Below are 20170 nucleotides of genomic sequence, written 5' to 3'. Positions count from 1 at the left end.
AAAATGATAGAAAGCGAGGAAAATGAAATACAAGGCAAGCCAACTCTTGGTATATTAAATGAGAAAAAAAAGAGAAGAACAGTAAAAAAGAAAAAGAAGATTTCATTTCGTGCCGTTTCTTCGTGTCATGTGTCATCACGCTGTTGAAGATGGAATGCAAAACAAGAGAGAAGAATCGAGGGAAAACTAGAATAGAACGGTCTGATGCATCCATTGAATTGTGGGTAGTAGATTTGTTTTTTTTTTTCCTTATCTTCTCCTTGAGTTCCGACTATCCCGTCGCCCGGTGTGTGATCCCTCTTCACCCTCGTCTTCCTCCTCAACGGGCGCGGGTGTGCGGCGTTCAGTACGTCGCTTCGGACGGCGCCGGCGGTTAGAGCTGATGTTGCTGGCCGAGTCATCAGGTGCCAATGATTGCACGTCGTCAAAGAAGTCGTCGTCCGTACCACTTTCCCATGGGTGGGGTCCGGGGGTGCCAAGTCGAGCTTCGACAAATGTTCCTCGGCGGTTCTGGTTGGCGATTGACAGGCCAGCGCCGCGCTCGCGCAGGGCAATACGTACGGTTTCCGCTTTGCAGTGTAGCGCTTCGAATGCATCTTCGAGAGCTTCCATTCCGGCGTATATTTCTCGCTCGACTTCTGCTAGAGCGGCGATCTCCATTTCCTCGTCCAGAGCGATCGGGCCGCCGAATGAACCTGGAGAGCCTGGTCCGCCTTGTGGTTGGCTCATTGGACGGTCGAGCGGGTTGGGCGTAGGACCGCGAGACATACGTCCAGTACTGAATGGGGTGTTTGACCGACTGTTGCTCCATCGATTGGGAGTAGAGTCCTCGGCTCCGCTGCGAAGGAATCCGTCGAAGCGTCCTGATATCAGAATATCCCACTCATCGTCGCTGATGGCTGCGAGCGTGGCTAGCACATGGTGCATTCCGGGGTTATTCAGCATGTACATCGCGGTTTCAGGATCCCGGGGCTTAGATGACAAACGGTACAGTCGCTCAATTGCAAAGGATGACGAAGTAAGAGCAGGCGGCCGTTCCCGGGGCTGTCCATCTGGTCGTGGGGTCGGCGACGTGGACGAGATTCCTAGCAAAGCACGGAAGATAGGTCTTTGGTCATTTGCAAGATGGGTTAACATGGCGAAAGTAAGGGTCTCATCGTCCACCTCATCTGGCGCACTTGTTGGCTGTTCGACTTGCTCGGTCAGCCAATTGTCAACAGCGAGTTTTGTTTTGCGCGACTGTCGGAGGAAATGGTCGCGGTACTCTTCCGGAACGTCAATGTCCATCTTCTGCATAGGGATATGCTCTTCACCAGATACATCCGCAGCTCCTAGTTCTGTTGTAAGGATGAATGGCGGCCAATTAGGAAGCTCTCGACGACCGGATACTAGCTCTAGTACTTCGCCCCAACTGACACCTGATGGGATATCCTCCAACTCATCATGTTCACACATAAGACAACGGCACGACTCCGACGAGATGTCGCGGGCAAAAACAGCTTCTAGTCGGTCGAGTAGGCGACGAGCCACGGACCTAGACCCTGTAGCGACAGCAAGCGAACCATTTTTATTTACAACATGCTGATAGTCATCTAGAAGACGACTGAAAGGTTCAAACACTCTACTAGCCGCTAGATGGGGCTGGACTTGGGGTTGATCGCCAAACACCGTGTTTAAGAGGAGAGATTTTGGCACCTGGTAATCTAAGCCTCCATTATGAAGTAGATAATCAACCCGAGGGTTTGAGACCGGGACATCTGGGGGAGGTGGCGGCGGAGGTGGAGTGCCGTATGTGGAGCCTGTAGTTGGCGGACGTCCATAATCCATTGCAGCCTCGAACGGTGTGCGGTTGCGGTTTGCGGAAGCCGGGCGATTCGACGCGGAAGAGCGCGTTTGGTTGCGAGACGGTGGCTTCTCGGGACTTCTCACTCTGGAAGAGGGCGATTGGCGAGGAGCCGCGATAGTTGCGTCGGAGCCGTGGGCGGATTCCATGCCTACATCTCGAACTGGCGGAGAGCGAGGAGGAGAGACAACAGAGCTCCGCTTGCGATCTGGATCGAGTTTTGATTTGGATGGCTTGTGACTGGCGGTCCGAGATGGCGAGTCTTTACTGTAACTTGAGCGCTTCGCTTTCGGGGTCTCCGGTCGGACGGTCGACTTGCTCGTCTTGCTGCTGTCATCCTTTTTAGCGCGCAGGCTTGACGATGACCGATTCACGTCTGTTTTTATTCTGATTTTTGTCTTCCCATCCTTCGTCTTTTCGGTGGTTTTCTCCCCCTTATCGTCGACGGTGCTCCCCTTTCGCGAATGTTGATCCACACTCGTCAATGGGGGACTTGGCGGCGCATTCCGACTATCATGGTGTTGCTGTTTGGTGTCATTTTTGTCTTCATCGTCCTGGTTCTGCTCGGTTAGGTCGGTCGGATCTGGTGTAGGGACGCCCGGTTTGCCAACGGCCTCCTTGCTATGAGCCTTCGAAAAAGTAGGATACGGCAAACTCGTCCTCGACTCGAGGAAGGAAGCCGTGCCGGAGCGGCTGGCGCTGTCGAGGCCGGGCATGGAGGACCGACGTTGTTTGCGGGACCTGGGAGCGGAGGTGGTAGGGGTGGAGGAGCGGACCGGTGGTTCGGGTTCTTCTGGATCCTTGGTTGACGGTCGGCTGGATTGTTTCTGGGACGACGTCCTTTGTTGACGGTGTTTTGATTTGAGAGAGGTAGAAGATGTGGATGAGAGTTTCCTATTCCGTTCCCTGTTACGATCGCGGTCATTTAGTCTCAGTGGCAGGAACATGGCGTGGGATGGGTTCGAATTAATGGAGGTTCGTGGGTTGGAAGGTGAGAGAAGACGGCGGCCAACGAAGCGCTGTCTTTCTTCCTTTTTATCCCCTGCCCCCCTTGTCCGAATTCGTTTTGTGACTGACTAGTTACCTCGTGAATGTGAATGACAGGTTTGCTGATCGGGGCAGCTCATTGAAGTGAACAATAAATCGAGAGTCGAGTCTCTCCGGAGCTGTGGTCTCTCGGAGCCTGGATACGTTGGGTGCGGGTGCTCGTCTGGCGCTTAGGCGACTGGCGACGTCAAGGATCGCAGATCTGAGTGGTTGGGTTCGCAGCTCGGCGCTTATGTCATGGAATCACCAACAGCTTGCTATCTTTGGAGTCATGCGACCTGCGTCGCTCATGGGGGAAAGGCACAAAAGGCAGTCGGGGAATAGTGAGGAATCGGATCGTGAACGGCGGAGGTTGGACGAAGATTTTGCGGTGAGAAAGGGCCTAGGCGAATCCCCGCTGAGACCCGTTTAGTCGAGAATAGCGAGGCCTAGTGCGACGGGGTGATCGAGGCTGGTGATTGAGTGGAGCGACGTGTTGGGTGCTGCATGGAAGCCCGACGAAGACGTTGGAGATGCTGGACTAGGCTGAATTGGAGGATGCAGTTGAGCTTCGAACGTTTTGGACGAAACGATTGAAGCGTTGAAAGAGGACAATGCAATGGGAGGCTGGTGTTTGCTGAAGTTGTTGTCGTCGTGGGCTCGTGAATGTGATCGAGTTGCCTGATTGTCTGCCTGGCAGCCTTGTAGCCTTGCCGCCTGAGGCGCTAATTTACGTGTAGTCCATACATTGTGGCAGTGTCAGGTATCGATGACAAGCAAACACAATGCTAAGAAATTCATTTATATTTGGAGTAATGTTTTCAAAGGAAAGATCATCTATAGGTGCTATCCAGTAGCCAGACAAGGCAATGCCAATTGTCGTGTCACCCGCATACCCAGCCTATCTACGCTTCACTGGAGACGTCTCAAGAACCCAGTTCCCGGCCTCGATATGAGCAGTAGCTCCCCGCCGCGCAGCCCGCATCACTTTCTCACTTGCGGGTGTCCTTTCTCCCGTCTCTCGGTCCCAAACCCATCCCTCCTTCAACCACATCCAGGTCAAGTAGGCACGGAGTTCCTTATCTTGCGGCAACACTGATTTCCATTCGGGAGTAAATCCTGCCGTTGCAGCACCACTCCCCTGCCAGTCCGAAGATAAACCCCGCAGCTCGTCGCGGCAGAAAATCCGCCAGCTGTCTAACGCATATGCCCCAACCCCAGGAAGATGGGCGACTTCCCAAGCCACGCGCTGGTCGTCGTCGTCGATGCATTCGTCCGGCTTGACGTCTCTTCCATCTGTCTTACTTGGGTAATTGAGTTTCCGGTACCGTTTACCCCGACAAGGCGGACGGCCCAGCCATGTCTGCGCTAGGGATATGCATTTTCTTGCGCGCTGGTTTTGGAAACCGAGGCGGTTAATCATAGCTGTTAGTTCTGATGGGTCTGCTGTAGCCATGGCCTCTATTGTGGGGTATCTATCAAAGACCTGGAATAGGATCGGGAGCGCGACGCCTCCTCGCGTGCGGTTGAGGAAGATGGTAGCAAGTAGTAAACGGAATGGGTCGTGCGCGAGTTGTTCCTGGACTAGGCCGAATGCCGGCGCATCAATTGGCGGAAAGGGCAGACAAGAGTCCTCGTTAATTAAAGGTCCTTGGAAATATGGTGACACCTTTGTTGGCTTTGAGCGAGCTTTTTTATCTGAGATGAGTGTAGGGTTTAGTGAAAAATCAAGCTGCGGCGGAGTTTGTTCTCTAACATCGACAGTAAAATGGGAGGATTTAATGGGATCTATTTTGGCATCAGATATCCCGCTAGGATCATTATCAGTACCACCGAACTTCGGAGATGGTAGGCGAGCCGGAGACGGTGTAGGACTATCCTCCAGGTCACTTGGTACGTCACTCAAAGTCGAATCGGATAGTAGGAGATCGGAACCTAGACCCATATCCTCAAGCAGCCTCAGAACACCGTCTGGGACAGAATGTCCATTAGGGGACTCGCACGAAACTTCAGCATCAGCAGGCTTCGAGACATGGCTTTTCACAAAGTATTTCGACCTCACCTCATCGCCGGCAGTCAACCCCGGCAAATCATTGGCTTCTAAAAATCCAGCACAATAGGGTCTTCGAAAGCTGCACCGGCCTTAAGAGCCTTTGTATCTGAAGACGCTTTTGAGGAGCGTTTTCTCCTCTTGGGCTGATTTTGCAGTTTTGTCTCCTTCTCACCCTTTTTGGGCCTCGAGGGCCTTTTGGTCTTGCCTTGACTGGCCTTTACTGGGATTTGAATCGTTTCTTTTGCAGGTTCTTCGCCGCTGCTCCTCTTGCGCTTGCGCTTTGCTTGCGGCTTCGAAGGCTTTGTCTTCACATCCAACCCCTCGGATGAGCTCGAATCATCAACCTCCTCTCCAAACGCAGCCCCGTCATCAAACACATGGCATTGCCCAACTTTGGTTAGATAATACCTCTTGATGTCAAGAAGCACCCTATCAACAACGGCCCGCTCGAACCCAAGCACCCGTGCCTCTGCACGTACATCACGTACGAATCGAACCCGCACAGACCGTGGAACGGGGTACCGCTTCTCCCGCATGAAACCGTGTTCGCAGATGAACATGAGCAGCGGTGTATAGAGATCATCCGCGGGAGTCGCCGAGATATCGGAGCTAGAGGCAGTTTTTGTTTCCACCGCGCCATCGCCATTGCTGTCTTCTAGGTCGTTGGCCGGCGTGCTGCTGGGGTTGGACATGGGCTTTTCGGCGCGGCCATGACTGGCATTTGTGTTCGATGCGATGATAGCTTCGTTTTCGATCGCACCACTTATTTTGGAGATCGTTGTGCCATTGCGCTTAGATGGAGTCGGGGTTCGTCTGGAAGAGATGCTACTATCCTCTTCGCGTCCGGGTCTTGCCATGGTTTATCTTCGTCGCTTGTGATTCGGACTAGTAAACAAGGATGTGTAAGTGATGGCAGAGTAAAACGTTTCGCGCGGGAGAGAGAGAATATGAGGGCGGGATAAAACATTACAAAAGAGGGACTAACACAATCGCTACCTATTCATAGAGATGGAAATTGGCTCGCATGTTGAATTCACTCACAGGAAGACCACCCCGCGGCTCCATCAGCCAGCTTTTGCGGCGCGCTGGGTTTCTACGCCTGGCAACGAATTTGAGCATAGAAATACTGTGACATAATGTAGTTATTGACAAGGGGGAAAGAATGAGCCCACCACATGCCGTGTTGGTGATTCGGCGACGTTGAAAAATCCGGGGAACGCAGCTCGGACTTGGAGGAATTTAAGCGCATTGAGCACAGACCACGTGCCCAAGTGCCCAGCAGAAGTATTCACTAGAAAACATTCATCCGCCTAACAAGAGTGAAATATACTTATCTGATTCTGAATTGAGATGGCAAAAGCCTAACTATTTAGTATTGAAACAGTAGGTAGTTGAGTATTAGGTATCTTATAAACCCACTCGCAGACTGCTCGAGATCATCACATAGATCTTTCTCTTAAATACAAACATCCACCATCCACCCTTCTAATAATGCATTGACATCCATACATTCCATACACACCACCGTATGCTAGAGTCGAAACTCGCCCAAAATCTAGACAGCCGGGAGCCTAGACAGCAAACCCTCCAGAATCCAACTGCCTCGGCTCCCCCGCGGCATCAAAAGTCCCATTCGCCAACACCCGAATCGCCTGCGCCGTGCTCGTCCCCGGCGCCATCCAGGTAACATTATGCCCTCGCCCCTTCATAAATGCCACCGTGGCATTGTCATACGCATACTCAAACGCCACCTGATTCGGCACAAGCTGGTCATGCAGACGCGGCTTGGCTAGGGCTTCGGCGGCTGACAAGCCCTCGTCAACTGCGTGGATGATGTTTTGCACTGTGGCTGTGATGATTCGGCTGCCGCCGGCGGAGCCCGAGAGGAAGAAGGTTGTGCCGTTGGGGTGGGTGACTATTGCTGGAGTGCAGGAGGAGAGGGGGCGTTTGTGCGGGCGGATGAAGTTTGCTTCGGAGGGGATGTAGCCGAAGGAGTTGGAGGAGTTGGGGATTGAGAAGTCTATATACAGCATGTTAGGGTTGGTGGATAAATAGGAAAAATGGTAATATACGAACCGTCCATCTCGTTGTTCATGATGACGCCTGTCTCTGGGACGACTAGCTTGCTACCGAAGAGGAGGTTGATTGTTGTGATGGCTGAGATTGCGAGGCCGGAGTGGTCGATTGTGGCAATATGCGATGTTCCTGGTCTGCATTGTTGTAAGACGGGGCTTTGAAAATAGGAGAGTGGGAGGTCATACGTATCCAAGCTCTCAAACCCAGCTGGGTCATATGCGGACACATTCTGCGTCCGCAGGTCTGAGATCTTCCCGCGGATATCATCGATAGTCTGCTTCTTCAGCATATCCTGTTCATACTCGGACACCCCTTCGACGAATTCCGGGTCTCCTAGGACCGTCCTCTATAACACAAGTCAGCCCAAGCCTGACCCCTCCAACCAGAGCAATTAGGTACGCAGGAAACACATACCAGCCCATACCCAAACCTCATCGCCTCATCCATGCGATGGGTACTCAGGTTCACATTATCCGGCCCAAACAGCGGCCCATACGTATCCAGCACCTTCAACATATTCAACACAACCGTCCCACTCGACGGTGTCGTCGTACTCGCCACCCGATACCCTCGATAATCAATCTGCGATATATTCCTCACAACAGCCTTATACCCGCTCAGGTCCTCCAGCGTCATAGTCCCATTGGCCTTCTGCAGCGCCCGAATTGTCGCCTCTGCAATCTGACCCTTGTAAAACGCATCTGGACCCTTCGATCCAATCGTCTCAAGCGTGTCCGCGTAGCGCTTGCGAGTGATCGTGTCCCCGAGCTGAACCCGCGTGCCGTTCGGTGCGAAATCAATGGCCCATGAGGGGTCGTTGACTAGGAAATCGCCTGCCTCGCTACCGCTAACCGCAGAATCCATGTAGCGCACTAAGTCTGCGCCGACGGGGAACCCGTATCGCGCGGTGCGGACGGCAGGCTGGACTAAGACAGACCACGGGAGGGTGCCGTATTTGTTGTGCAGGTATTGCAGGCCGCGCAATTCGCCGGGGACGCCACTGGGTTTGTTAACAATCGATTTCATTTACTTTAAGTAAGCGAGTAGGCCAGGGAGCATGGATAAGGTACCTGGCTAGCCCGCCTATCGTGGAGGCACTGGTGTTGTTGTCGAACATTTCCTCAAATGCTGCTGCTGGCGCGGTCTCGCGGAAGTCGATGTACTCAAATGTGCCGTTGGGGGCCTTGACGAGCATGAAGCCGCCGCCGCCGATGCCGCTGTGATACATTCCTGCGTTTATTAGTAGCTATCCCAGGGTATTACTTAGTAGGTTAGAGGTTGGAATGAGCTCACCGACAACGCCAACGCAAAGCATCGTCGCGACCATCTAGAAACGGTCAACATCAATTAATAAACTCAAGAGAAGAATGGAAAACGTACTGCATCAGCTGCATTCCCGCCCTTCAGGATAATGTCCGTACCATGCCGACTGCAGATGGCACTTTCGCTCGCAGCGGCGCCCCGCTTCCCGGGTTGGATTCCAGCCTGGACATGGTCGTACCTGGACCTCTCGTGCTGGCGAAAGTAGCGATCGGACGAGTCGTGGTCTACCGGGGATGGAAGCACACCGGGGAGATGAACAACCAGTAATACCAGCAGGAGGGTAGTACAGAGCGAGAGTTTCAAGGCACGCGACATGGTCGGCAAGGGGCTTGTTCCTGCTTTATTGTGAAACAGGCTGGAATCAGCGGGGGCTGATGGTTTAGAAGGCCTGTTGGAGAGGAGCGGCTGCTGGCACCATAATAGCTTAATATGAGCAGTGATCGCTACTAATACGAAGCAAGGTAGTACTACTAGTATGACCGGGGACTTACCTGCTTCTCCACGTCGGGCGCGCGACACCCCTGCATCTCCTGCACTTCGGGATCTCTACGACTCTACGCTGCGCCAGACCGGTGCGGACGAAGGAGATCATGGATGAACCTGGCAGGAGAGTGAGGCGGCGGCGCCATTTTGGCTTTGAAGAATTCCTTGGGTCAAGGAATTCCCGACGGAATTGATAAGCAGCGGGCAACGAGTGGCGGGCTGGTCCCGCTTCGTAGATAACTAGTGTTGGAGTTGGAGTTGGAGTTTGGGCGGAGATTCCCGGAAATGATCGTCTTCACGTCTACAGATTACTCAACATTTGATATAGCATATGCACCGTACATCTCTACCGCAGCCCCATCTCGCTCTTCTCTTTGCGTTTCTCCCCGTCGTACGGCACTGTGTACGCCACTGCCTGGCGCGCCCACGCAACCGTCTCCTTCCAGACCTCTGGGATCTCTTCCTCTGGCGGCAGCACCGTCGCAACCAGGCGACGGCCCCAGATCCCAACGTACCATTTATTCGAAAGCAGATGCATGCCAACGCCGTAATGCAGAAATATAATGCGCGCCGTCCAGTCTCCGTCCTTCAGCCGCGCCATGAACTCCTCGCTAATGTGGATTGGGAAAGCGAGGATCCCGCCTTGTTGCTTTCCCCGTGGCCACTCCTGGACCATCTGTTGCAGTGTCGCCCATGTGTCTTTGTACATTTCCTGGTGTGGGCCTTCGGCTGTGTCGATTGTGCCCTGTAGGTGGTCGAGTGACTTTAGTAGATCCCTGGTCCCCTCTGTTAGTCTCTTGTCGGCCTTGGGTAATCGAGAGAACATACCGTTGTAGGTGCTCGAAAAACTCGTTCTCTTGCGCTCTAACCCACGATGTTAGACAGGTCGACAAGTGACAGAAAGCAGGGACTTACTCCTCTATCTTCCCCTTCCTCAAAAACAACTCAGGCTGCTTATAAACAAGCCAAGCCTTGATCTCCTCCGGCTGCTCAACATTCTCCAGCTGCTCAAACAGAAACGCACACCCAACAAACAACCGATTAATCTCCAACACCTGCGACAGCGGATCAAAGCTCTCGCGGTTCTGCGACACACAAGGGTACGCAAATGCGCACAACATGGTGAAAATCGAGCAGATGAACGCCGGGCCCAGCGTCTCCGGCGACAGATTTGCCAGCACTCTACTGAAAGCCGAGCATGCTCGATTCTGGTACTTGAGCCCAATCTCGAGCCACTTGCTATCGCCCTGCTCGAGGAACGCCAGATGCAGCGCCGAGAATGCTAGGATGATGTCTAGCAGGAACGGATTAGATGTCGCGATCCGCGGGACGGCGATCTGGAAGTACCCGGCTTCTAGCACGTCGGGCCGTAGAGTAAATGAGGCGTCGATGACATAGTGGTGTAGGAGCTTCATCTCCAGCATCCGCGTGTGCGCGGACCACCCCTCGGAGCTGGAGGGTATGTCATTAGAGTCCTGTGGGCTGAGAGGGAAGCCGTCTGCTTCCCCGGTTGGGGGGTAGTCGCAGTCCAGACCGCGCTTTTTGCATAGGCTGCATCTTGGGAGCTCTTCATCGCACTATAGTGAAATTGTAAGAATGTATAAAAAATACAAGGAAATTTTGCTTAAGTGGTAACGGTGTTGATGAACGAGGTTGATGAAAAGCTCGGCAAGTAGAAGTGCGTATAGAAAGGAAACCAACCTTAACATGCCTCTTTTTACATTGAAAACAACCCCTCCGGGACTTTGTATGGCTGCGACGAGAGGGCATTCGGGAGGTAAACAGGGGATCTCATAGGACGCACGAGAGGACAATCGAACCCAAGCCAGACGCCAGGTCGGCCTGCGGATAATACTGGAAGAGAGACCCGCAGAGAGCTGATCAGCCGATTGACAGGCAGAGTGACAGCGACGATTGTCGCATCAATGTGGTGCAAATGGCGTAGGTTTGGGGGTGTCGTATTTGTCGTATCCCCGAGCGAACGTGCAACAAGCAGAGCAACAGAAGAAACTCGACACCGGCCCGCGCTGGGATGGGGTGATCCGATGGGCGGCCGGAGCTGGTTCTCTTAACTCCGACTGACTAATAATCCGCTCTCCACGACTGTAACCTCGCTTGGATGGCCGCGGTGGAGTGGAAGGTTTGGCAATATGGCAGTTCCAAAGTATGGAAATGGAAACATGGCCTGCCTCGGCCTATACAACAGATCTTGTCATATTGTTCTGCAGCCAAGCTGTCGGGTAATCTGGTGGATAAGGGAGCGGGCACATCACCGTTGACGGCAGGTTTAAGACTGGAAAGGAAGCATCTCCGAAGTCGATCGCTTATTTGAACAAAAAAAATATAGATGGTACGTGATTGGCCGACGCAAGATGTCGAAAAAAAAAGAGGGAAAAAATTTAGTGCTTCCAACGAGAATCGAACTCGTGCTTGCGGATTGCAACTCCTTTAGATAGGAATCGTCATATTATGAGACCGCCGTCCTAACCACTAGACCATGGAAACTTATTGTATGTTTGCTCTGAAATTTGGCTACATTAGCAAGTCAATTTTTATTTCGCCTCCAGCAGGCTTTATCATGAATACCGGACAATATATTTTAAAAAATGGCCCCGTTCTATAAGACTCAGGGTTTTCTCGATGTTTTTATAATGGGCTCAGTGAGGCATTGCTGTGGCTCCATTTACGACAGGTCGTGGTACATCCTCTGCTAGGCTCACTGTCCAGGCGGTTATATATAGTGCAGCTTGTGCATTATGCATGTCTGATTATGACGGTCGGTTCCATTAGTTCCATCACTTTATGTACAATGTTAAGGGTGCACTTTAACTATAATAATTATACACGGAACAGTAAGCTGATGGGCCATTGATGCGGAGAACCTGGGTTGACTGACTTGAGATAGCGACTCGTCACTATTGCAAGTTTGAGTGACGTTGCTATGGACTTGAGGATTGCGACATGGGCAAGCAAATATTCTCCTTGTGTCCTGGTTACTGAGCGGAGCACAAATCTCTTATAAGTATGGACCTAGCCCTAAGTCCATCAGTCATGCCCAAACGCCCAGAATACTAGAAGAAGCTTAGTAGACTTAAAATAACCGAATCATGCCTTCTGCCGGCAGATATAACATCGCCAAAGGCCTAGTATACAGTTCGTGTCCATCATATTCAAACCATGCAGTATAGAGAATAAAAGTACCTAACCCGCATCTCACTTCTCCGCATCCTTCTCACCAACATCCAACTCCTCCATCGCAACAAGAAGCTCCTGCAAAGCCGTAGCCCTGACCCCCTTCCCCATCCCCTCTTTCTCTCCCAAACCCCCAGGAACATGATAAACCATATAATCCGCCGCCAACATCTCCGTATCAACCCCACTCCACAGGCCCCCATCCATCATCCCACAAATCGCTTTAACCTTGTCACTCACTAGCTCCGGGTCCGGATTCCTCGCTTTAAGCACCAGGTCGATCATGCGTAAGAATGCCTTGCATAGCCGGCCCCAGCCCAGACTCATATGCCAGAGCCCCACGACGGCGCATTCAAGCACAAGGCCCCATTTGGGGTGTGACCGGTGGAGTTTTGAGACGGCGTGCATGCCGCCGACGCAGAAGTAGTGGAGGAACACGATTGGGATGGATTTATAGCCGTGGTGGTGTTTGAAGAGGAGGAGGAGGGTTGCAAGGGTGTCGAGGGCGAGGGATTTGATTAGGGTTGGGTTGAAGGGGGACTGGGGTTGAGATTTAGGGTCGGCGTTTACGATGAAGATTTCGCAGAGGGAGACGATCGTTGCTTGGTAGTAGAGACTGCGAAGGGGTTAGTGGGCATTCCTTCATGCTACTTTCAGGTGATTGAAGACGGACTGGAGGCATATAACGTGGGGAGTGGTATTATGGCGAGGAAGGACACTCCAGGGTAGCTTTGCGTTCCAGTCGAGGAGTTTCTGGTATAAGCTATTCCCGTACTCCCAGTATTCATCACTCAAGACAGGCCCAGGGAATTGTAATGCAAAGCGCGCGATCTCGTGGACTATTGCAACCAACCCCCCTCGAACCCAGGAAGCTGTGTAAAAGAAGGGCTGGGAGGCGGGTGTTTCGAAGGGATATGGAGACCACTCAACGCCCTCATCAAGTATTGCAGCCTCTTCTTGCGAGAAACTCATAGCTGGCGGCTTATCCCAAGCAGGCTTCTTCCTATATACTTGGCAAGCCAGTCTGCGATGGCCGATTAGCAAGCCCTTATTAGGAAAAAGACAGCAACCCTACGCTTGAATATCAAATACAGCCCATGCAACTAATCTCTGGCAATTCAAAAGTGCCGTTTGATTGTCATCAATATCCCAGAAAAAGTACGGGCAGTTTTCCTCATGGATACCCAGCCGTGTGCTGATTTCGCCTCCATTCATTATATAGTTTGTGCCGATTTTATCTAGTCCAAAGGTACAGCAGAGAAGGCCGATTAGGATGCTTGACTGCGCGGTGGGGAGGTCCACGCTATCTCTTTCCTGTAGCCAGAGGCGCTGTATGACAGAGTAGAGCCTTTCGCCTAGCACTTTTTCTTCACGCCGGTCCGTAATGCGGTCGAGGTTGTATGAGAAGCTCTGGGGATTCCGTTAGTATTGAGGGCACCCAGATGTGGTTGAGTCTTACACAGCCAAAGAACAGAAGCGTATGCACGAGTAAAGAAGAGCAGAATCTAGTTTTGCGATGCTCGAGGTCATGCACAAACAGCGTCTGATCGATAAGCTGCCATGTCGGATTCTCCCAGGTGAAGTAGAGAGAGAGCAGATGGCTCGCGACGTCGTTGTCAACGAGTGTCGTCCAGTGCTCAATTGAAGTGGTCTTGACTGGCGGCTGTTGCAGGAGAGTCAATTCCTCGCGCCTCTCGTTCGATTGCGATGCCAGATGCATTCGGCCAAGCGATAGCCCTGGTCTAGGTATAGGAACCTCCTGCTCGAACAGCGAGCCCGCAGAAAGCAGAGTCGAAAAGAACTCAGGCGACGCATCAAACTGATTCTACCACAAATCAGCCTCTGATATAACACCATACACAGCCAGTAAAGCTCAACCCACCTGTATAGCATCCTGAATAACCCGCCGACTATCCACAGCACCGGGACTACTAGTACTACTCTTCTCAACAATCTCCTGCAAAACAGACTCATACGCCCTAACCCTCTGCTCCAGCGATCTCACCTCCAACTGCTGGCTCTCACGCTTCGACTTGGAATACGTGCACACCGCACCAGACCGCATACAAACCTCACACCGCGGTTTCCGGCCGTCGCATTTGGTCTTCTTTCTGTGGCACTGCACGCACGCGCGCGTGACGCGCACTGGCGCTGGAGTCGCTGATGTAAGTCTGGGGATTGCGACTCTGGCACCTGGTGCTGTTCCTGGTAGACCTTGGCCTTGGCCTTGAGCCTGACCCTGCGCTGCAGCTGCAGGCGTGGCTGCAGGCGTCAGTATTGGGAGCGGCACTTCAGGGCTGGACTCTAGCGGAGTCGCGAGCTGTTGGGGGGTTTGGTCGGTTGCATCCTGTCCAGCGCTTGTGCGCTCGCTCTCCATCGTCCGGTCCCTGCGACCTTGATTGCGGGGGTGGTTGTGGTGGATGGCGGAATCAACGTTTCTAGAAGTATCTAAAGAGTGGAATCAGCCGCGCGCGTTGGGCGGCTCGAGATGAGATGAGATGCGATCTAGGTAGGTCTAAAATTATGACGTTCGGCGGGTGTCAATCTTAGTCATTGCTGCACTTCTCCACTCATGGGGCCTTAATTTGCAGACTATCGAGTCAGAGACTCAGAGTTTAACGCGATTGCGAGCGGGTGATTTGTCTACTAGCTGCAGGATTACGGCGTTGAGTTTTTTTTCGCGCGAGATAGGTGGACTACAGGAAGGGCTGTCTATGACATTCAACCCCCCCATTTCTCTCTCTCTTTTATGGATGATGTTTTTGGACTGGATGACCAATAGAAGTCTGCTTGGGTGATATTTCCGTGGCGAACTTCCAACGTTGGTGTCAATTTCCACAGATGTGACTGGACCTCCACTTGCGATGTAACGTTAAGAGAGCAAATGTTCTATGTATTTCATAGTAAAACAACATGTAGTAAGTTGACAAGATAACACAAATAAACCTGAACGAGTGAAGTAAAAACCTTACCAGGGATGGCGTGGGTTGGTGTGTTTTAACCCCCGGGTCCCTTGGCAAGGGAACTATGTACTGAAGAATAAACTCTATAGCAATCCACAACTCTAGGTACTGCAGACCTCGGCGTCGGACTCGATATAAGCTTAAGTGAAGCGAATGACATAGGGGCAAGCGGCCTCTCCGAACCCGGAGATGCTGTTCTCTTGGACCTGGTTGACGTCGTCGTTGGGAGCATTCCACATACGGTCGCCGTTGTCACTGCATCATCGTTAGTGTTTTGGATTCTAAAGCCCGGTAATAGTTCAACGTACATCATCAGTCCAACGTGGTGGATGCTGCCGCTAGTACCGCAGTCGCACTCGCCGCCGAAGAAGACGGCGTCTCCTGGCTGGCGTTCCTCGAAGGGGTATTTCCTAAGATGGCATGAGTAAATTGTCGTCTTGGGGAATGTTTGGAAGAGCATACTTGTAGCCAAGCGTCGCCTCATCGGCGCAGTACATGGTGGAGGTGACGCGGAGACCCTCAGTGAACAGGTCACGGCCGGTCACCTGGCAGACTGCCCAGCAGACGAGGCCAGAGCAGTCATATCCAGTATCTCCGTACTCGTAGGGAGGGTTGTCCTCGCTGGGGCCCTGGCAGGTGCCACCACCCCAGGCGTAAGGAGTGCCCGCGGCAGTCAAGGCCTTGTCGAGGATTGCCTGGCCAACGGTGCCCTGTCTGGTCTCGAGGGAGGGAAGGGCGCTGGCAGCGCAGGCGAGAAGGGAGAAAGAGGCGAGGTACTTCATTGTTATTGATATTTGATGAATTTGTTTGGGTAGATGGTTGATATGATTGAGGGCCTTTGTTCGGTGGCTGAGGAATCTTATATACGTTATTCTGGCAGCACTGGGTTGGGGTCGTTGACGTCGATCATCATCTTGTCAAGAAACATTTCACGAGATAGGATCTCATTGTAACGTCTCTCGTATTCTCGATTTTTGAAGGGGAATTGATGTTCACCCAGCGAGTTTCAAGACCTGAACGAACACATCGATCATCTCGTGAATACGAGGGATTGAGCCGACTGTTGACACAGCTGTGCCCGTCGAACCACCTCGTGTTTCGAGCACAACAAATATAGAATCGAGCGATCAGGAGTAATGTGGGGAACAGCCCTGGATCACTGCGACTGACGAATAACGGTGTTCTCACGCAGGGCGAGGAGGAAGACAATACGAGGATCGCAAGCCTGGATGAACACGAGGCCAAGACCAGTTCCTCGCTTCTTCCGGCCCAACACAGCAACAATGGCTGCCGATGCCGACGATCTTTCTTTTTTAGACGCAGATATCTCAAGGCGATGTCACGGAAGATCGCTGCACAGGAAGTGCCTATTTTTAGGGATCCATCAACGATCCAAGCTCGCCAAAGTTGTCAACATGGATGCTGGACAAGGCCATTCTGCCAAACAGCGTTATGACTTGGAGCGTGCGACGGTGGTATCTGAGGATGTAACATCTTAGCTCTTGGTGTTCATAATGGAGATGTCCTGTCCAGCCAGATTCGTAGAGGATGGCAGGGTTCACATCGGAGAATCTCCCTCGTCAACGGAATACGAGCAGCCGAATAGGGTGATCATTTATTCTTGTTTATGATGAAATTGTGGGGCCACAAATAGATTGCAATGCGGATCGAAGAGAAGATGAATTCGCAGGCTTGCATGTTGAAACTGAGGGGATATCACTGGGCTGCCTAAGGCAGGGAGGCGGAGATTCTTTGTTGACAACCCAACTAACACCAACTTCCTCAACAACCACGGCTGATATTACTTTCAATTATTTTGAAGTCAACATCCGGCGTCGTTGATATTTTGTCATTAGGAGCTTGTGCTGTTCAGTCTGGACGGGCCTGCTCAGCACAGATTATTGGGTAAGCATTCAGAATCGACAGAAGATACCAGTCAATATCTGACTTCTTGACCATATCTCGTCCTCTTCAGGTATCATGTATTGAGCACTCGTTGATTATTTCAGCCAGAGTGACAATGCGGTCATGTTCTATGAACAATAATTACAGCCGGGATAATGGATTGGTTCTATTCACTTGATGATATGTTATTCTGTCAAACAGCCGTCTAACTTGAGGCATCGATTGGAAATCATTGGATAGCTACGCCGGAAAGGTAACTTACGATCTGGGCTGAATATAATATCGGGTTGTGCTGACATTGAGCCCTCATCAGGCGTTACAGCAACCTAAAAAGTGTCACCTCAGCCTTCCAAACACCGCCAGCCCAAGACTCGAGCAATCATCCCTATGCAGACGGGTTTCAAACGTATCAGACTTCTCGAACAGAATGAGGAATGCCTCGCCAAGCCGGAGTGATATCGGGGACCATCTCGGGGTTGCCCCCTGCAGCCTATGGGGGCGGTCCACGCAGGCCGCCAGAGATTCCGCTGGGTACTCTGGATGCCTAGATCACCATGCTGACAGTATTGACAAAGTGCATAAATGGCGGAATTATAGCTGTTATAATGGCGTACACCTCCCAGCATTGTTTGGGAGCACAAGTGCACGGTTACACGACGCCTTCAACGCCACGCGACTGCGAAGATCAAACCATGGCAGCCTCCTCCCCCCTGTGACAAGACTCTAGGCAGTGTTTGTTACAGCCGCCTCCGCAAGACGCCGGTGGCAGGATTCGCTAAGTGGAGGGATATTCCCCGGGCACATTCCATCCCCACTCGCGGGGACCTGGCCAGGCTGACCTGGCCCAAGCGTCTGGTGGCTCATCTCCTTGCAGGTAACTGCATTGCCTGCGCTGTGATGAGTGAGATTTTTCGGTATATCATCCTGCCTCAGGCTCTTAAAACTTAGGCGGTGACTTTCATGGGCTGAGGTGGCTCAGGAAGACAAGCGAACACCTGCTGGAGTATCGGGGATGATCTGCGCGGTAGTAGATATGGGGCGTCGGGACTCGGGAGGCTCAGGCCAAAAGCATGTCCATAGTGGGGCATTTGAACACCGAATGTGTTCGACGAATTAAAGGGGGGCTGCTTACGGATCTGATTCGCTGACGAGCGTTCCATGGATGCGGGAGCGCATATGCGGCGGTGTGAAGGCATATGTATGAAACATTGGTCGGCGACTCGGGGATCTCGGGATCAAGAATAGGATTAAGAATCCGACTCGAAGGAGGCCGAGATACGGATGCCCAGTACCCCGAGAACTGAAAGCCGGCAATGAAATTGTCGTCAGACATAAATCTATCTATCAAAGAAGGTTGTCGTTATTGTTAGACAGACCGGTTGAGCTTTGGTAGCTCCATCACCGACATTATATACTACCACCATATACAACCCTACGGGAGACGAGTAACGATGCAAGAAAAGCGTGATTCTCCCCCGAGGCCTTCTTCGCTTGCGTGCCTTGCCTGTCGGCGTCGCCATGTAAAGTGCGATGCCCTTATGCCCGCTTGCACTCGCTGTCGGACGAACGATATCGAATGCCAATATGTTCGCTCCAAGAGGGGGCTGCGAAAAAACACCAGGAATGCCTCGCATCAAGTGATAGACGAGAATGTCTTTTCGACCTTGCCGGATGTCTTCCCAGACTGGCTGGACGATGCTGCGTTCTCAACGGACAGGACTCTAGATGTACCACCCCAGCCCTATACGCATTGCTGGCGTTTAGAGAATAGAATACTGACATATTGGAGGCAAAATCATTATTTCAGCCCCTAGATGACCGTAATATTCAAGAACTATCCATCCCCGAAGATACCCTCGTTACCCTTCAGGAGTCAGAGCTTGTCACCCCAGAGGTGGCGTACGACCCGATGATCCAGCTCTACTACCAGAACTTTCATCCCTCACACCCTGTTGTGATACCGAGAAAAGCTTTGAACTCTCCGCTTTGTTATCTGATACCACCGGCTCTGCTTTCCATCATGCGTTATATTGGTGCACACTATTACCCCAATCCGGCACTCAGGCAGGAATTCCAACAAGAGGCAGCCAATTCTCTCTCCGACCCGACGATGCAAGATGGGTTCAAAGTTCAGGCATTACTGCTACTGGCAATTATTGACCATTCACACTGCGATGACAAAAGTTCCCATCGACTAGTACAAACTGCCAGCACTCTTGCGCTGGAGATTGGGCTCAACAATTCATGCTTTGCCAGGGAGAATTCTTACGGCCATTCGGCGATGGAGGAGAGCTGGCGTAGGACATACTGGGAGCTTTACGTCGTTGATGGGTATTTAGCCGCGTTTCGAGAGCAGAGTTCGTTTCGATTATATCGCCAACCAACGGATATACAGCTACCGTGTGCAGAGAAGTTGTACAACTATGACAGCGTAAGGGCAAAACATCTAAAGGAAGGACAAATTGTTAACCACCTCCAGGTAAAACCAACGGGACAAACATTAGACGATCTCCAGAATAATTGGACACTAGGAGAGAGCTTCTCGACATTTGCATACCGTATAAGCGCAGTGCTGAAATTAGGCGCCGTGTTCGAACTCAACCGGTCATTGGACTGCAACCTGGAGTCTCAAGTCGAAACTGTAGACGCACATCTAGCCTCATCACTCATGTCTCTCCCTCCGCTCCACGAGGATGGACACGACAGTTCCAGCCACGATGAGATGATTTTCCAGGCTCAGATGATTCTTTACCTGTCAGTATGGCTACGTTTGAGAGGAAGTCTCCAAGCTAATTTTAGTTATTAGAGCACTGATTTATCTTCACCACCCACGATCCAGCCTGCGCTTTGCTTCCTTCAATGCCGACTCTCCTACCTCCTGCACCCGCATAAAACCAATCGAAGGATCAGGGTCTGAGATTGTTCGTTCCCGGAGTCTTGACATCCACTCCCATAAGCTCATTCGCGCCGCGGATATCCTTTCTGGCCTCGCAACCCTCCCCAGTGCTATCCATCATCGAACACCATTCTTTACATGTGCGCTGGCTATGTGCATGATTGTCCATACCGCAGCTCTGCTCGTTGTTGGAGGCTCTGGGAGAGAAGAGGGCATTAATGCCAGGATCCAGCTGAGTATTGGATCGCTAAAAACACTGGGTAAGGTCTGGCCACTGTCGCAGAATGTCAGACGGCAGATGGTGGACATGTATCAGGCCATTGTGAGAAAGTAGCTCTGTGCTGGAAGCATGAAGACAATGATCAGGCTTGTCTACGTCGATGGTAGAGTGAATAGCTATTTTATAATGG

The 20170-nt window shown here is 51.9% G+C and overlaps 5 protein-coding genes and 1 non-coding gene across 6 annotated transcripts; 1 reads left to right on the top strand and 5 right to left on the bottom strand.

The window, feature by feature from the left end:
* Nucleotides 1-249: 249 nt before the first annotated feature.
* Nucleotides 250-5614, bottom strand: ASPVEDRAFT_133346 (uncharacterized protein; the record flags this gene model as incomplete). The annotated part of the gene is made up of 4 exons (XM_040807023.1): nt 250-2915; nt 3447-3506; nt 3779-4966; nt 5008-5614. 4 exons carry the CDS (start codon nt 5612-5614, stop codon nt 250-252), a joined length of 4521 nt encoding a protein of 1506 aa, XP_040668266.1.
* An 879-nt stretch (nt 5615-6493) lies between these two features.
* ASPVEDRAFT_29080 (uncharacterized protein) lies at nt 6494-10574 on the bottom strand (the record flags this gene model as incomplete). Its single annotated transcript, XM_040810189.1, has 11 exons — nt 6494-6942; nt 6999-7344; nt 7413-7998; nt 8069-8228; nt 8292-8325; nt 8379-8709; nt 8813-9097; nt 9155-9580; nt 9633-9668; nt 9720-10381; nt 10506-10574. 11 exons carry the CDS (start codon nt 10572-10574, stop codon nt 6494-6496), a joined length of 3384 nt encoding a protein of 1127 aa, XP_040668265.1.
* Nucleotides 10575-11207: 633 nt separating this feature from the next.
* ASPVEDRAFT_t78 lies at nt 11208-11309 on the bottom strand. The gene has a single exon. It is a non-coding gene; the product is annotated as a tRNA-Met (tRNA).
* A 708-nt stretch (nt 11310-12017) lies between these two features.
* Nucleotides 12018-14494, bottom strand: ASPVEDRAFT_193299 (putative C6 transcription factor; the record flags this gene model as incomplete). Its single annotated transcript, XM_040809136.1, has 5 exons — nt 13879-14494; nt 13456-13821; nt 13072-13406; nt 12670-13020; nt 12018-12612 (listed from the first exon to the last, which is right to left on the bottom strand). The coding sequence occupies exons 1-5, from the start codon at nt 14371-14373 to the stop codon at nt 12018-12020; spliced, it is 2142 nt and encodes a 713-aa protein (XP_040668264.1). The 5' UTR covers nt 14374-14494.
* Nucleotides 14495-15099: 605 nt separating this feature from the next.
* Nucleotides 15100-15741, bottom strand: ASPVEDRAFT_83996 (C40 family peptidase; the record flags this gene model as incomplete). The annotated part of the gene is made up of 3 exons (XM_040817484.1): nt 15100-15214; nt 15268-15369; nt 15422-15741. The coding sequence occupies 3 exons, from the start codon at nt 15739-15741 to the stop codon at nt 15100-15102; spliced, it is 537 nt and encodes a 178-aa protein (XP_040668263.1).
* A 2574-nt stretch (nt 15742-18315) lies between these two features.
* Nucleotides 18316-20094, top strand: ASPVEDRAFT_131555 (uncharacterized protein; the record flags this gene model as incomplete). Its single annotated transcript, XM_040806827.1, has 4 exons — nt 18316-18591; nt 18654-19295; nt 19344-19618; nt 19671-20094. The coding sequence occupies 4 exons, from the start codon at nt 18316-18318 to the stop codon at nt 20092-20094; spliced, it is 1617 nt and encodes a 538-aa protein (XP_040668262.1).
* Nucleotides 20095-20170: the final 76 nt, after the last annotated feature.

Source organism: Aspergillus versicolor, assembly GCF_001890125.1.
Source record: "Aspergillus versicolor CBS 583.65 unplaced genomic scaffold ASPVEscaffold_5, whole genome shotgun sequence".
In the NCBI taxonomy this organism is placed as follows: domain Eukaryota; kingdom Fungi; phylum Ascomycota; class Eurotiomycetes; order Eurotiales; family Aspergillaceae; genus Aspergillus; species Aspergillus versicolor.
This window is presented reverse-complemented; position numbering and strand designations above follow the sequence as displayed.